The sequence below is a fragment of the Columba livia genome, chromosome 29 (genome assembly GCF_036013475.1).
Source record: "Columba livia isolate bColLiv1 breed racing homer chromosome 29, bColLiv1.pat.W.v2, whole genome shotgun sequence".
Lineage (NCBI taxonomy): Eukaryota > Metazoa > Chordata > Aves > Columbiformes > Columbidae > Columba > Columba livia.
The window spans coordinates 102,329-116,554 of NC_088630.1; the positions used below are offsets into that span (position 1 = coordinate 102,329).

General features: G+C 66.1%; 1 protein-coding gene across 13 annotated transcripts; it reads left to right on the forward strand.

The window, feature by feature from the left end:
• Positions 1-187: 187 nt before the first annotated feature.
• Positions 188-14,148, forward strand: ITGA7 (integrin subunit alpha 7). 13 transcript variants are annotated; one of them, XM_065043368.1, is made up of 26 exons: positions 199-1,072; positions 2,592-2,719; positions 2,819-2,898; positions 2,985-3,240; positions 3,595-3,834; positions 3,993-4,112; positions 4,999-5,206; positions 5,344-5,537; positions 5,728-5,816; positions 5,900-6,027; positions 6,413-6,508; positions 6,593-6,654; positions 6,754-6,923; positions 7,213-7,362; positions 7,472-7,584; positions 7,665-7,863; positions 8,182-8,265; positions 8,340-8,419; positions 8,497-8,574; positions 8,658-8,760; positions 9,123-9,299; positions 9,375-9,464; positions 9,669-9,782; positions 9,877-9,975; positions 10,041-10,166; positions 10,705-10,734. In XM_065043368.1, the coding sequence occupies exons 1-26, from the start codon at positions 495-497 to the stop codon at positions 10,711-10,713; spliced, it is 3,771 nt and encodes a 1,256-aa protein (XP_064899440.1). In that variant the 5' UTR covers positions 199-494; the 3' UTR covers positions 10,714-10,734. The 13 variants fall into 13 exon arrangements, with proteins under 13 accessions (XP_064899433.1, XP_064899434.1, XP_064899432.1 ...); XM_065043363.1 differs by lacking the exon at positions 10,705-10,734 and adding an exon at positions 13,763-14,148 and having other exon boundaries at positions 201-1,072; XM_065043361.1 differs by lacking the exon at positions 10,705-10,734 and adding an exon at positions 13,763-14,148 and having other exon boundaries at positions 188-1,072; positions 7,490-7,584; positions 9,123-9,464.
• The last annotated feature ends 78 nt before the right edge of the window (positions 14,149-14,226 follow it).

Below are 14,226 nucleotides of genomic sequence, written 5' to 3' on the forward strand. Positions count from 1 at the left end.
GGGTGAGCATGGGGAGGGCTGGGTGGCTGCCAGGACAGGGGGTGGGGGTAAACTGAGGGGGGGCACAGACCCTCCTGGCCTTTACCTTGTTCCCCCCAGTGCAGGAGGAGGAGGAGTTTGGGGGGCAGGAGCTGGTTCACACGCCCTCCTCCCCCCCCCCCCAGCTCCCGAGTTTCTCCAGAGGCCTTTGGAGAGCGGTTAAAAATAACCAGCGGGGTGGAAAATATGACGGGCCCCCCCTTTCCTGCCCCCCACGTGCTCCCCCGGGACTCAGCCCTGCTGTCCTTGTCCCCCCACTGTCACCCCATCGTGTCCCCATGAGCTGAGGAGCCTCTGGGGTGGGAAACTGTCCCCGGGGGGTGTCACTGAGGGGGTTTTGGGGCGTCAGGTTTGGGTATCACTGCAGGGGTGGGGTGTTGGGGTATTGAAGTTTTGGGGTGTTGCTGGAGGTGCCATGAGCTGCAGTATGGGGGTGGTGCAGCGTGGGGTGCAATATGGGGTGCTGGGTGCCATGCACTGTGATGTGGGATGCAGGACACCACGATATGGGGTGCAGTGCCCGATGTGGGGTGCGATATGGGGTGAAGCACACTGCACTGCGGGGTGCAGTGTGGGGTGATGGGTGCACCCACAGAGCAGGGGTGTGCAGGGGGTGCTGGTTCCCACGCCCTGTGCTTTGTGGTGCAGCGGGTGCGCCTCCATCCCCCAGCCCGCTCTGGTCATTCCCCGGGCGGAGCCACCCGAGAGGTGCCACCCGGTGTGACCCACCCGCGGGGCGGGGCGGGGCCGGGCCGCTTCTCCCGCGCTGTCCCGCGCTGCCGGGGCCGGGGGGTCGGCGGAGCGGCGGGATGGGGGTGCCGCGGGGCCTGCGGGGGCTCTGCCTGCCCCGGCTCTGCCTGCCCCGGCTCTGCCTGCCCTGGCTCTGCCTGCCCTGGCTCTGCCTGCGGCTGCTGCCCTGCGCTGCCTTCAACCTGGACGCCGCCAGCTCGCTGCTGAAGGACGGCGACAAGGGCAGCCTGTTCGGCGTGGCCGTGGCTCTGCACCGCCAGCTCAGCCCCGAGCCCGCCGGCTGGTGAGTTGGGGGGCCCGTGGAGTTGGGGAGCTCTGGGACCGGCGGATCTCCCCGCCGCAACGCTGGCATGGCCCCGCGTCGGGTCCCTGCACTCCGCGCTGTGTCACCACCTTGGCTCTGTGTCACCTCCTCGCGTCTGCGTCCTCCCTCGCTCGCTGAGCTGGGCACCGGCAGCGCCCCCCACCCCGCCGCTCCCCGGGACTGGATCTCCCCCACTCCCCCGCTTTTGGGGTGCTGAGACCCCAACTGGGCTGCAGACCCGAGGGGACAGGGACTTGTCGCTGCCACCGTTGCTGCATCACTCAGCAAGAGCTGAAGGGAGGGGATCGGGTGCAGAGACCCCCCCGGCCGTGCCCCCACCCCCGAGCCGTGCCCACCACCTCCCCAGTGCCTGCTGCGCTGGCAAACGCCTGCCGGCCACCACCGATGTCCCCCGTGTCCCCCACGGACCCCAGCCCCTGCGTGCCCCGTGTCCCACATGGACCCCATCCCTTGTGTCTCCTGTGTCTCCATGGCTCCGGGGGGGGTCTCCATGGTGGGGACCCCCGCGGCGGACAGGTCCCAGGGTCGCTGTCACCTGCACCTCCCCGCAGCCACTGTCCCTGCCACCCTGAGTGACTGCTGCATGGCCCCGTCCCCCAGCCAGCCTGGTGGCGCCGGCTGCAGCCGCCCCCGCTGCAGCAGCCGCCCCCGCCACATTCTTGGTGTCCGGGGGGGGACATTTTGGGTCCCCAGCGCCAGAGCAGGTGTTGGCGGAGCTGCCGGCACCACGCTGGGCTCTGTCCCACTGCCACTGTTCCGCTGTCCCACTGCCCATCCCCTCTGCTCCACAGCCCGGCTCAGGGACAGGTTTGTCCCCACAGGCTCCTGACACGATCTCCTGGCACCCCGACAGTGTCCCCTGGTGCGGGGTGCGCTCCTGTGCCGGCTCCCTCCTTTTTTGGACATGTTGCCGCTGTGTTATTTTGAGTGAATTCCAGTTTATTTTTACCGGCTCTGCCTCCCCGCCACCCCCTGGGGCTCCCTGGCGTCCTGAGGCCACTGGCCCGCAGGGGGTGGCTGCAGGTTCCCCTCCAGCCACCAAGTTGCCACCAGCAGCGTGGCACTCGTCTGAGAGAGGAGCGAGCCCCCCCAGGGAGGAGTGGGGAGTTCCGGATGGGGGTCAGGGTGCCCCCAACCCTGCTGCACCAAGGGGGGGTGGAACAGGGGCGCAGGCGGGAGTGGGGAGTTCCCAGGTGCGCATCACATCCTGTGCCCCCTCCCTGCCCCCCCGTGGTGCGAGCGGCAGCCGAGGCCTGGGGATGGCTGCAGCTGCTTGGTGGCGGGGGGGAGGGCTGACACTGCCACAGCGCGAAGTCGGGGCGGGGGCACGGGGACAGCTGCAAGGGGGCGGTGGGGACGCTCCCATGGGTGCTGGCGGCGGGGAGGGGGGGGTCGGGTGTGCAAATCCAGGGCTGGGGCTCATGGGGGGTGCTGCCCCCAACCCATACCCTGATGGGGAGGTCCCTGCCGTGACCAGGCTGCTGGTGGGGGCCCCCCAAGCGCTGGCGCTGCCTGGCCAAGGTGCCAACCGGACCGGGGGGCTCTTTGCTTGCCCGCTGACCCCTGAGCTCTCCGACTGCTGGCGGGTGCCCATCGATGAGGGAGGTGAGCTGTGCACCTGGGGGGGCCTCCCCATCCCTGGGGGGTTCCCCATCCCTTCGAGTTGGGGGATCCCGGCGGGGCTGACACTCCTGTCCCCAACAGTTGACCTGCAGCGGGAGAGCAAAGAGAACCAGTGGCTGGGGGTGAGCGTGAAGAGCCAAGGTGCCGGCGGCAAGATCGTGGTGAGCACCAGGGGGACAGCGCTGAGAGCTGCACCACGGGGGGGGTCCCCGGCCCCCCCTGACTCCCCCCTTCCCCCACCACCCAGACCTGCGCCCACCTGTACGAAGCGCGGCACCGGGTGCAGCAGCCGCTGGAGACGCGGGATGTGATCGGGCGCTGCTTCGTGCTGAGCCAGGACCTGCGGGTGCGTGATGAGCTGGATGGCGGCGAGTGGAAGTTCTGCCAGGGGCGGCCGCAGGGCCACGACCGCTTTGGGTCCTGCCAGCAGGGCCTGGCAGCCGCTTTCAGCCCCGACCAGCACTACATCCTCTTCGGGGCCCCCGGCACCTACAACTGGAAGGGTGAGGGGGGTCAGAGGGGGGCTGGGGGTGGGAGGGGGTGCTGGGCTGCGTGGGGTGGTTGTGCACGTGTGGGTGCGTGTTCCTGCCAGGGCGGGTGTGCACACGTGAGGGGTGTGCAAACGTGGAGTGCGAGCCCGCGGGTGCCTGTGTGTGGGTGTGCTATAGGTGTGAGCATGTGGCTGCGTGCACGTTATAGGTGTGGGGACGTGTGCATGCTGTGTGTGAGCACACGCGTGTCTGTGCATGCTGCGTGAGTGTGCATGTATGCAGGTGAGGGTGAACATGTGTGTAAGCAGGCTACAGGTGCAAGCATGGGTGCGAGTGAGCACATACATATTTGTGAGCGTGCTATAGGTGCCAGCCCAGTGCAGCGCTGTGGGCCGTCTCCAGTGCCCCCCCGTCCCCAGGCAGCAGGAGAGTCCCCAGAGGGTGTCCCCCCCCTCACCCTCCCTCGCTCCGCAGGGACCCTGCGCGTGGAGCTGCTCAACCAGAGCTCTCTCGACCTCCTGCGCTACGACGACGGCCCCTACGAGGCGGGGGGCGAGAAGGACCAGGATCCCTCGCTGATCCCCGTCCCCGCCAACAGCTACTTGGGTATGGGGCGGGGGGTGGCGGAGCCTGGGCATGGCACAGGGGCGCCCCCCACGGGACCCCCACGGCCTCACCACCCAGCTCCAGCCCCCCCCCCTGGCTGTGCTGCCCCCCCTGACCTCCCCCTCTCTCTTTCTGTCCCACCCGGGGCTGCAACACAGGGCTGGTGTTTGTGACAAACATTGATAGCTCAGACCCTGACCAGCTGGTCTACAAAACCCCCGAGCCTGGCGAGAGGGTCCCCGGTGCGGCCGGTGACGTGGCCCAGAATAGCTACTTGGGTTCGTAAGCGCCGGTGTCCCCGGCGTCCCTGTGTGCCGCCCTCCCCAGAGCTGTGTCCTGTGGTGTGTCCCCCGTGTCTATGAGGGGACAGGGGAGCCCCTGCAGCTAGGCCTTGTGCGCACATGCGGGTCCCCATGTCACCTCCCTCTGTGTGCACAGCATCGCCTCCCCACCTCGTGCACCCATCTTTGCACACCCCCACACGTGCATGTCCCCGCTGTGGGCAGCGCTGCCTTGTCCCCACCCGTCTCTGTCCTTGTCCCCATCCTGTGTCCTGTCGCTGTGCTGGGGCTGCGGGGGGCACTGCCAGGCTGGGGCGGGGGCAGAGCACGGGGAGCAGGGGGTGCAGAGCCTGCCATGCCGCCCCCACACCCTGCTGTCCCTGTGTGCTTGTTTCTGCATGGGGGGGTCCCGTGCAGCGGGCAGTGGCCACATCCTGCTGGGGGCTCGGGGGGCTGTGGGTGGCACTGCAATCCCTGCATGTAGGGAAGGGGCTCCTGCCCTCCCCCGGGGGCGGGGCTCTGCCGCTCTCTCCAGCAGGGGGGCTGCCGGCTCTGCGCCGTGTCTTGCTGCTTTGGCCCCCAAATCTTCCTTTTTTCTCATCAAAATCTTCTGGCAGTGGGGGGCGGGGGGTGGTGGCTGGTTCCTGCTCACCCCTCTGCTCCCCCTTGGCTTCCACTGGCCCAGAGCTGGGGAGCTGCCCCTGCCCCCATCTGCACCCAGGGAGCACAGAGCAGGGAAACTGAGGCATAAGCAGAGCTCCCCCCCCATTCCCACACCGAAGCACCAGTGTCCCCAAGGGCTTAAGCAGAGAGAGAGAGACGGACAGACGGGAGTGTGGGCGGCCGGGGGGGGCGCGTGGGCACCAACCTCCCCCCCCCGCAGGGTTCTCGGTGGACTCGGGCGCGGGGCTGACGCGGCGGCGCGAGCTCAGCTTTGTCACCGGCGCCCCCCGCGCCAACCACACCGGGGCCGTTGTCATCCTGCGGCGCGACAGCGCCAACCGCCTGGTCCCCGAGGCCGTGCTGCCCGGCCCGCAGCTCAGCTCCGCCTTCGGGCACGCCCTGGCCGTCCTCGACCTCAACAGCGACGGGTGAATTTCGGGGGGATGCGCCCCCCATGGCAGTTTGCCCCCTTCCCCAACAAGCCACGGCACCCGGGGGTCGCGCTGGCTCGGGGCGCCAGGATGGGTTGTTGCTGGGCCAGGTGACGGAGCTGCTGTCCCTACAGTTGGATGGATCTGGTGGTGGGGGCCCCCCACTTTTTCGAGCGCAAGGAGGAGATCGGGGGGGCCGTGTACGTCTACATCAACCCGGGGGGGCACTGGGACTCGGCCACCCCCCTCCGCCTCAATGGCACCTGCGGCTCCATGTTCGGCATCGCCCTCAGCACCGCCGGGGACCTCAACCACGATGGCTTCGAAGGTGAGGGGCCAGGGGGCCCTGGGGAGGGGTCCCCGTGGGCTGGGACACAGCCCACATCCTGCCGAGGGGGGAGATGGTCGCACCAGGGGGCTGCATCTTATAGAGGGTCCTGGGAGGTGGAGTGGACCCCCCCCCACACACCTGCTCTTGCACACCCCCCCACACACACACCTGCTCTTGTCCCCCCTAGACCTGGCGGTGGGGGCCCCCTTCGACGGCGCCGGCAAGGTCTACATCTACCACGGCAGCAGCCTGGGCATTGTGGTGAAGCCGGCGCAGGTGAGGGGGGATGGGGTGGGGGGGGGCATTGCCCATCACACCCACCTCCTCGCCGCTTCCCGGTGTCACTGGCCTGTCCCCAGGTCCTGGACGGGGAGGGCGTGGGGGTTACGGCCTTCGGATACTCCCTGTCGGGGGGGCTGGACGTGGATGGGAACCTGTACCCCGACCTGCTGGTTGGGTCCCTCTCTGACTCCGTCGTGCTCTACAGGTGGGTGTCTGCCACGGGCAGCCCCCCCCGAACCGGGCTGCCCCCACCCCGGGCATCCCCCATCCCTGAGCATACCGTATACCTGGGCATCCTGCATCCCTCAGCACCCCCATCTGCAGGCACCCCCTGTCCCCGGGCATCCTTTGTCCCCCAGCAACCCGTCCCCAGACACCCTCCCTTCCTCAAGCACCCCCTGTCCCCGGGCATCCCTTCTCCCCAGGCATCCCCTGTCACCAAGCATCCACTGTCCCTGAGCATCTGCTGTCCCCCCAAACGCGGGCACAGCTGTGGTTCCCGTGCAGGGGCCAGTGCCGGGTCTGCACAAGGCTCGGGATGCTCTCGGTGGGGGTGCCCAGCCTGGCACGCCCCGTTTCCCCCCGCGCAGGGCCCGGCCGGTCGTGCATGTCTCTAGGAATGTGTCCCTGCTCCCCCCCAACATCGACCTGGAGCAGAGCAACTGCCGGCACCAGGAGGGGGTCTGGTGCGTACCCGCAGCCTCCCCTCCCTGGGCACACAGCGGGGGGTGGCTGCCTCGCGTCTTACCCCCTGCTCCGTGTCCCCCCAGCGTGGATGTGCAAGCGTGCTTCAGCTACACGGCCAGTCCTGCCAGCTACAGCCCCCGCCTCGGTGAGCAGGGGGATCCCAGGCTGCGCTGCTGGGGGACAGGAACCCCCCGGGTGGGAGGGGAGGGGCCCCCGCCATCGCGCCTGTCCCTCTGCCCCCCAGTACTGGAGTACGTGTTCGATGCTGACACGGAGCGGCGGCGGCTGGGCCACCCCCCCCGCATCTCCTTCCTGGGCCGCCAGCCCTCGGACCCCGAGCACCAGTTCTCGGACACGCTGGAGCTGCCCGGCCAGCGCGCCCGTGCCTGCACCATGGCCACCTTCCAGCTGCAGGTGGGGCCCCGGCCCCGGCTCCATCCTTATCCTGTATCCTCACCCTTATCCTCGTCCTCATGTCCATCCTTGTCCCCATCCTAATCCCTGTTTCCATCCCTATCCTCATCTTCTTTTTTCTCCTTCTTCTCTTTATCCTCATCCTCATCCCTGTCCCCATCCCCATCTCCATCCCCATCCTTATTCTCATCCCCATTCTTATTCTCATCCTTGTTCCCCTCCCTTTCCGTGTCCCGGTCCTCATTTTCTCCCCACCCCACCGTGCCCCCCTTACCCACCCCGCCCGCAGGACAACATCCGTGACAAGCTGCGCCCCATCGCTGTCACCCTCGCTTATGGCATCCAGGGAACCGACGACACACGGCAGCGCCGGGGGGCCGCCCTGCCCCCGCTGTCACCCGTGCTCAGCCCCCAGCAGCCCAGCAGCCACCGCACCGAGGTGGGGACCCAGCCGTGTTCCCCACTCCTTCCCGGGGACCTGGGGTGCGCTGTCCCACGGGGGGGGGTGCCTGGGGTGTCCCCATCTCCCCCCGCCGTGTCCCCCCCAGGTGCATTTCCTGAAGCAGGGCTGCGGGGACGACAAGATCTGCCAGAGCAACCTCCAGCTCCACTTCCAGTTCTGCGCCCGCCTGGGGGATGCCGAGTTCGTGCCCCTGCCCAGGTGACAGCGGCTGGGTCCCCACCCCACGGCATGCTGGGGACACCCCAGGGCGGGGGGTCTCACGTTGGCTCTGCCCCCAGGGGTGACGATGGCACCGCCATCTTCTCCATGAGCGACCAGAAGGACGTGGCCTTGGAGATCCATGTCACCAACCTGCCCTCGGACCCGGCGGAGCCGCAGCGGGACGGGGACGATGCGCACGAGGCGCTGCTGATTGTCACCTTCCCCCCCGAGCTGCCCTACTCCGCCCTGCGCCCCTACGACGGGCGGGCAGCCTGGGTGGGGGCGGTAGCGAGCGTGTTCGGGACAGAGGGACAGGGACAGTCCTGGGGTGCTGAGGAATGGAGATGGTGCTGGGGGGTTGGGGTCCGATCTGCGGGTGATGAGGGACAGGGATGGTGCTGGGGGTGCTGGGAGGGTGGGATGCGGTCAGATCTGGGGGTACCGAGGGGCGGGGATGGTCCTGGGGACACTGGAGGGACGGGGCTGGCTCTGGGGGTGCTGCGGAGAGTCAGATCTGCGGGTGCAGGAGGGGGTGAGTCCGGGGTGCAGCAGGACCCCCAGCAGCAGCGGGGGCTCAGCTCCCCGTCCCCACAGGACAAGCCGGTGCTGTGCCTCGCCAACCAGAACGGCTCGCAGGTGGAGTGTGAGCTGGGGAACCCCCTGAAACGTGGAGCGCAGGTGGGGGCACCTCCACACTCCGCGACCCCCCATCCCCGCCCCGCCCCCTCAGCCTTCATCCCTCCGCCCCCCAGGTGCGGTTCTTCCTCATCCTCAGCACCCTGGGCATCACCCTCCAGACCACGGACCTGGCGGTGGAGCTGGCCCTGTCCACGTGAGCCCGGGGGGGCTTCGCGAGGTGGGGGGAGGGGGAGGGGACGCGGTGCTGACCTCCCCCCCGATTCTCCCCAGTATCAGCGAGCAGCCGGGGCTGGAGCCGGTGCTGGCCCGTGCCCGCGTTGTCATTGAGCTGCCGCTCTCGGTGTCGGGGTAAGTTCAGCGGGGAGGGGGGGCATTAGGGACCCCTCGCGCCCGCAAAGGGACCGCCATGACACCCCCGGCTGTCCCCGCAGCGTGGCCGTGCCACCCCGGCTCTTCTTCGGGGGGGTGGTGCGGGGGGAGAGCGCGATGCGGCGGGAAAGCCAGGTGGGCAGCGCCGTGCGCTTCGAGGTGACGGTGAGTCCCCAAAACCTGGTCCGGGGGGAGGACGGGGGGAACACGGCGGGGGGTGGGGGGCACGTGGGTGGTGGCCACGAAGCTCCCGCTCCAGCATGGGGGGGTGGAGGGGTCCGTACTGGGGGTCGGGGTTCCATTCGGGGGGTGGCCTTGGGGTGGGGGGAACCCGTACCGGGGAGGAGGGGATGGTGTCTGTGCGGGGGGGGGGTGGTTGAGGGGCTCTGAGGGGCTCTGTAGCAGGTGTGGGGGGTCCACACAGGAAGTGGCCATGGGGGGGGGGGTCTATCCTGTGTGGGGGTCTGTGCGGGGGTGGCTGTGACCCGGGGGGTCCATTCCCCTCTCACAGCCCGTGCCCCCTCCAGGTGTCCCACCGGGGCCCGTCGCTGAAGACTCTGGGCTCTGCCTTCCTCACGCTGCTGTGGCCCCATGAGCTGCGCTCGGGGAAGTGGCTCCTGTACCCCCTGCACATGGAGCTGGCGGCCCCCCCGGGCCGGGGAGTGCCCTGCAGCCCCCCTGCCAACCCGCTGGGCCTGGCGCTGGTACAGCCGTGGGGTGGCTGGGGTGGGGGATCCCTGTCGCCCCCAAACCCTCCATCCCCATCCTTGCCCTGTCAGGAGCCGCCGGAGGCTGCGCCCCCCGAGGTGCCTGAGTCGGGGTCCTGGTGGGTGCCGGCACCCGCTGAGAGGAGGAGGAACGTCACGCTGGTGAGGGGGGGCACCCAGTCCTGGGGTGCCCGTGATGCTGGGGGGCAGCTGATGCTGGGGAGCACCCGCTTTTGGGGTGCACAACTCCTGGGATGCCCCTGCCCCTGGGGTGCTCCTGCTCGTGAGGTGCACCCATTCCAGCACACCCACTGCTGGGGTGCCCCCGCTCTCAGGGTGCTCTGAGCGTCTTGTCCCATCGCGCAGGACTGTGCCCAGGGCACCGCACGCTGTCTGTCCTTCCGCTGTCCTCTGCCCAGCTTTGAGCGGGCAGCCGTGCTGACGGCCCGCGGCCGCCTCTGGAACGGCACCTTCCTGGAGGTACAGACCCCCGCCGTGGGGACGGACCCCCCTGGATGGGGACAGACCCCCTGGGGCTGGACAGGGGGCTCAGCCCCCCCGATTCCCACCCCAGGAGTACCTGGCTGTCACCTCGGTGGAGCTGATCGTGCGTGCCAGTGTCTCGGTGACGTCCTCCATCAAGAACCTGGTGCTGAAGGATGCAGCCATCCAGGTCTGTTCCCGCCCTGTTCTCCCCCTGCCCCCCCCACTGTCCCCTGACCGCCCTCCCGTTCCCAGATCCCCGTCACCATCTACCTGGACCCCGGCGCGGCAGTGGCGGGCGGCGTGCCCTGGTGGGTCATCGTGCTGGCCGCGCTGGCCGGCGGCCTCGTCCTGGCCCTGCTGGTCTGCGTGCTCTGGAAGGTGAGGGACGGGGACAGCGGGACGGGTCCCCTCCTGTGCCAGTGGGTCTCCTGGATGTGCTGTGCCACCCCCTGCCACGGCCCCCAGTGCTGTGCTGTGCCACCTCAGCCATGTCATGCTGTGTCGCACCGCGCCACCCTGTGCCGTGTCCCCTGGTGCTGCGCTGGGTCCCCTGGACATGCTGTGCCACCCCAGCCGTGCCATTCTGTGTCACTCTGTGCCGTCCTGTGCCACGCTGTGCCACCCCAGCTGTGCCACGCTGTGCCACACCACGCCATGCCACCCCAGCTGTGCCGTGTCACCCAAGATGTGCCATGTCACCCCAACCATGCTGTGTCATGCCACCCTGTGCCACCCCTTGCCATGCCACCCGCCCGGCTCTGCCCACCTCTCCCTCTCGCTCCCTCCCCAGTGCGGCTTCTTCCAGCGGAGCGGCCAGGGGTCCCGCTATCCCCCCAGCTACCACCGGGCACACCGGGGCCGGCAGCCCTCGGCGGAGCAGCGGGCGGGAGAGCGGTGACACCGGTTGTCCCCCCAGGCCTGGTGACGTGGCCGTGCAGGGGTGCGCCAGGGTTTGCGGTGCCCGAGCTGGGGTGTGCAATGGTCTGCAGAGCTGGTGGGCGGTTGCGCGAGGGTTTGCAGCACTGGTGCACAATTGTGCCATGGTTTGAACGTCCACACCGCACGTGCAAGGGTTCACAGCGCCCGAGCCGGGACGGTCAGTGGTTTGTGGTGCTCAGACTGGGCTGTGCAATGGTTTGCGGTGCCCGAACCGGGACGTGCGGGGGTGTGCGGTGTACGATGGTGTGCGGTGTACGATGGTGTGCGGTGTACGATGGTTTGTGGTGTATGATGGTGTGCGGTGTACGATGATGGTGTGCGGTGTATGATGATGGTTTGCGGTGTATGATGGTTTGTGGTGTATGATGGTGTGCGGTGTACGATGATGGTGTGCGGTGTACGATGATGGTTTGCGGTGTACGATGATGGTTTGCGGTGTACGATGATGGTGTGCGGTGTATGATGATGGTGTGCGGTGTACGATGATGGTGTGTGGTGTACGATGATGGTTTGTGGTGTACGATGGTGTGCGGTGTATGATGATGGTGTGCGGTGTACGATGATGGTTTGTGGTGTACGATGGTGTGCGGTGTATGATGATGGTGTGCGGTGTACGATGATGGTGTGCGGTGTACGATGATGGTGTGCGGTGTATGATGGTGTGTGGTGTACAATGATGGTTTGCGGTGTACGATGATGGTGTGCGGTGTATGATGATGGTTTGCGGTGTATGATGATGGTGTGCGGTGCACGATGATGGTGTGCGGTGCACGATGATGGTTTGCGGTGTATGATGATGGTGTGCGGTGTACGATGATGGTGTGCGGTGTACGATGATGGTGTGCGGTGTATGATGATGGTTTGCGGTGTACGATGATGGTTTGCGGTGTACGATGATGGTGTGCGGTGTATGATGATGGTTTGCGGTGTATGATGGTTTGTGGTGTATGATGGTGTGCGGTGCACGATGATGGTGTGCGGTGTACGATGATGGTGTGCGGTGTACGATGATGGTTTGCGGTGTATGATGGTGTGCGGTGTACGATGATGGTGTGCGGTGTACGATGATGGTTTGCGGTGTATGATGGTGTGCGGTGTACGATGATGGTGTGCGGTGTACGATGATGGTTTGTGGTGTACGATGGTGTGCGGTGTATGATGGTGTGCGGTGTATGATGATGGTGTGCGGTGTACGATGATGGTTTGTGGTGTACGATGGTGTGCGGTGTACGATGATGGTGTGTGGTGTACAATGATGGTTTGCGGTGTACGATGATGGTGTGCGGTGTATGATGATGGTGTGCGGTGTACGATGATGGTTTGCGGTGTATGATGGTGTGCGGTGTACGATGATGGTGTGTGGTGTACGATGATGGTTTGCGGTGTATGATGGTGTGCGGTGTACGATGATGGTGTGCGGTGTACGATGATGGTTTGTGGTGTACGATGGTGTGCGGTGTACGATGATGGTGTGCGGTGTACGATGATGGTGTGCGGTGTATGATGGTGTGTGGTGTACAATGATGGTTTGTGGTGTACGATGATGGTGTGCGGTGTACGATGATGGTTTGCGGTGTATGATGATGGTTTGCGGTGTACGATGATGGTGTGCGGTGTACGATGATGGTGTGCGGTGTATGATGATGGTGTGCGGTGTACGATGATGGTGTGCGGTGTATGATGATGGTTTGCGGTGTATGATGATGGTGTGCGGTGTACGATGATGGTGTGCGGTGTATGATGATGGTTTGCGGTGTACGATGATGGTGTGCGGTGTATGATGGTGTGCGGTGTACGATGATGATGGTGTGCGGTGTATGATGATGGTTTGCGGTGTATGATGATGGTTTGCGGTGTACAATGATGGTTTGCGGTGTACGATGGTGTGCGGTGTACGATGATGGTGTGCGGTGTACGATGATGGTGTGCGGTGTACGATGATGGTGTGCGGTGTATGATGATGGTGTGCGGTGTATGATGATGGTGTGCGGTGTATGATGGTGTGCGGTGTACGATGATGATGGTGTGCGGTGTATGATGATGGTTTGCGGTGTATGATGATGGTTTGCGGTGTACGATGGTGTGCGGTGTACGATGGTGTGCGGTGTACGATGATGGTGTGCGGTGTACGATGATGGTGTGCGGTGTACGATGATGGTTTGCGGTGTATGATGATGGTTTGCGGTGTACGATGATGGTGTGCGGTGTACGATGATGGTGTGCGGTGTATGATGATGGTTTGCGGTGTACGATGATGGTGTGCGGTGTATGATGGTGTGCGGTGTACGATGATGATGGTGTGCGGTGTACGATGATGGTGTGCGGTGTATGATGATGGTTTGCGGTGTATGATGGTTTGCGGTGCACGATGATGGTGTGCGGTGTACGATGATGGTGTGCGGTGTACGATGATGGTGTGCGGTGTATGATGGTTTGCGGTGTACGATGATGGTGTGCGGTGTACGATGATGGTGTGCGGTGTATGATGATGGTGTGCGGTGTATGATGATGGTGTGCGGTGCACGATGATGGTGTGCGGTGTATGATGATGGTTTGCGGTGTATGATGGTTTGCGGTGCACGATGATGGTGTGCGGTGTACGATGATGGTGTGCGGTGTACGATGATGGTGTGCGGTGTATGATGGTGTGCGGTGTATGATGATGGTGTGCGGTGTACGATGATGGTGTGCGGTGTATGATGGTGTGCGGTGTATGATGATGGTGTGCGGTGTATGATGGTGTGCGGTGTACGATGGTGTGCGGTGTACGATGATGGTGTGTGGTGTACGATGATGGTGTGCGGTGTACGATGGTTTGCGGTGTACGATGATGGTTTGCGGTGTACGATGGTTTGCGGTGTACAATGGTTTGCGGTGTATGATGATGGTGTGCGGTGTATGATGGTGTGCGGTGTACGATGATGGTGTGCGGTGTACGATGATGGTGTGCGGTGTACGATGACGGGTTCCGGTGCACAAGCCGGGGTGGCGGGTCCTGGTGCCCCCGCGGCCCCTGACCCGCGCTGTGCCCTCAGCTGGGGTTTTTCCGGCGGGCGCGCGCGGCGCCGCCGGCCGTGCCGCAGTTCCACGCCGTGAGGATCCCGCGGGAGCAGCGGCAGCACCTGCGCGAGGGGAAGCTCGGCACCATCCAGCGCAAGGAGTGGGCGGCCCTGGGCGAGGCCGCCGACGGCCGCGTCACCCCCAGCTCCGCGTGACCCCGTGGAGGCGGCGCGGGGCTGTGGGGGCGGGCGTGGGACGCGGGGCACGGGAGGCAAGGGGAGGAGCCCGTGGAGACGTGTGGGGAGGGACAGGGACACGGACACGCGTGCGGGGACAGCGGGAGGGGGCCCGTTGGCCCAGCGGGGCGGGGACTCAGCCCCACGGCCATGAGCGACCCAATAAAACCAACCGCCCCTCTATAGACGCCGTGTCCCTCCTTCCCAGCCTGGGGGTGCCGCCATCATGGGTGTGGCTGGGGGGGGTGGGGCGGCACTGGGCG

What these genes read in the sequence shown, in the direction of transcription:
- ITGA7 (XM_065043360.1), top strand. Translation starts at nt 495, where the DNA reads ATGGGGTGCTGGGTGCCATGCACTGTGATGTGGGATGCAGGACACCAC. An exon ending in CTCGACCTCAACAGCGACGG is followed by an intron (nt 5,207 to 5,343) that starts GTGAATTTCGGG and finishes CTGTCCCTACAG; the next exon opens with TTGGATGGATCTGGTGGTGG. An exon ending in GGAACGGCACCTTCCTGGAG is followed by an intron (nt 9,783 to 9,876) that starts GTACAGACCCCC and finishes TTCCCACCCCAG; the next exon opens with GAGTACCTGGCTGTCACCTC.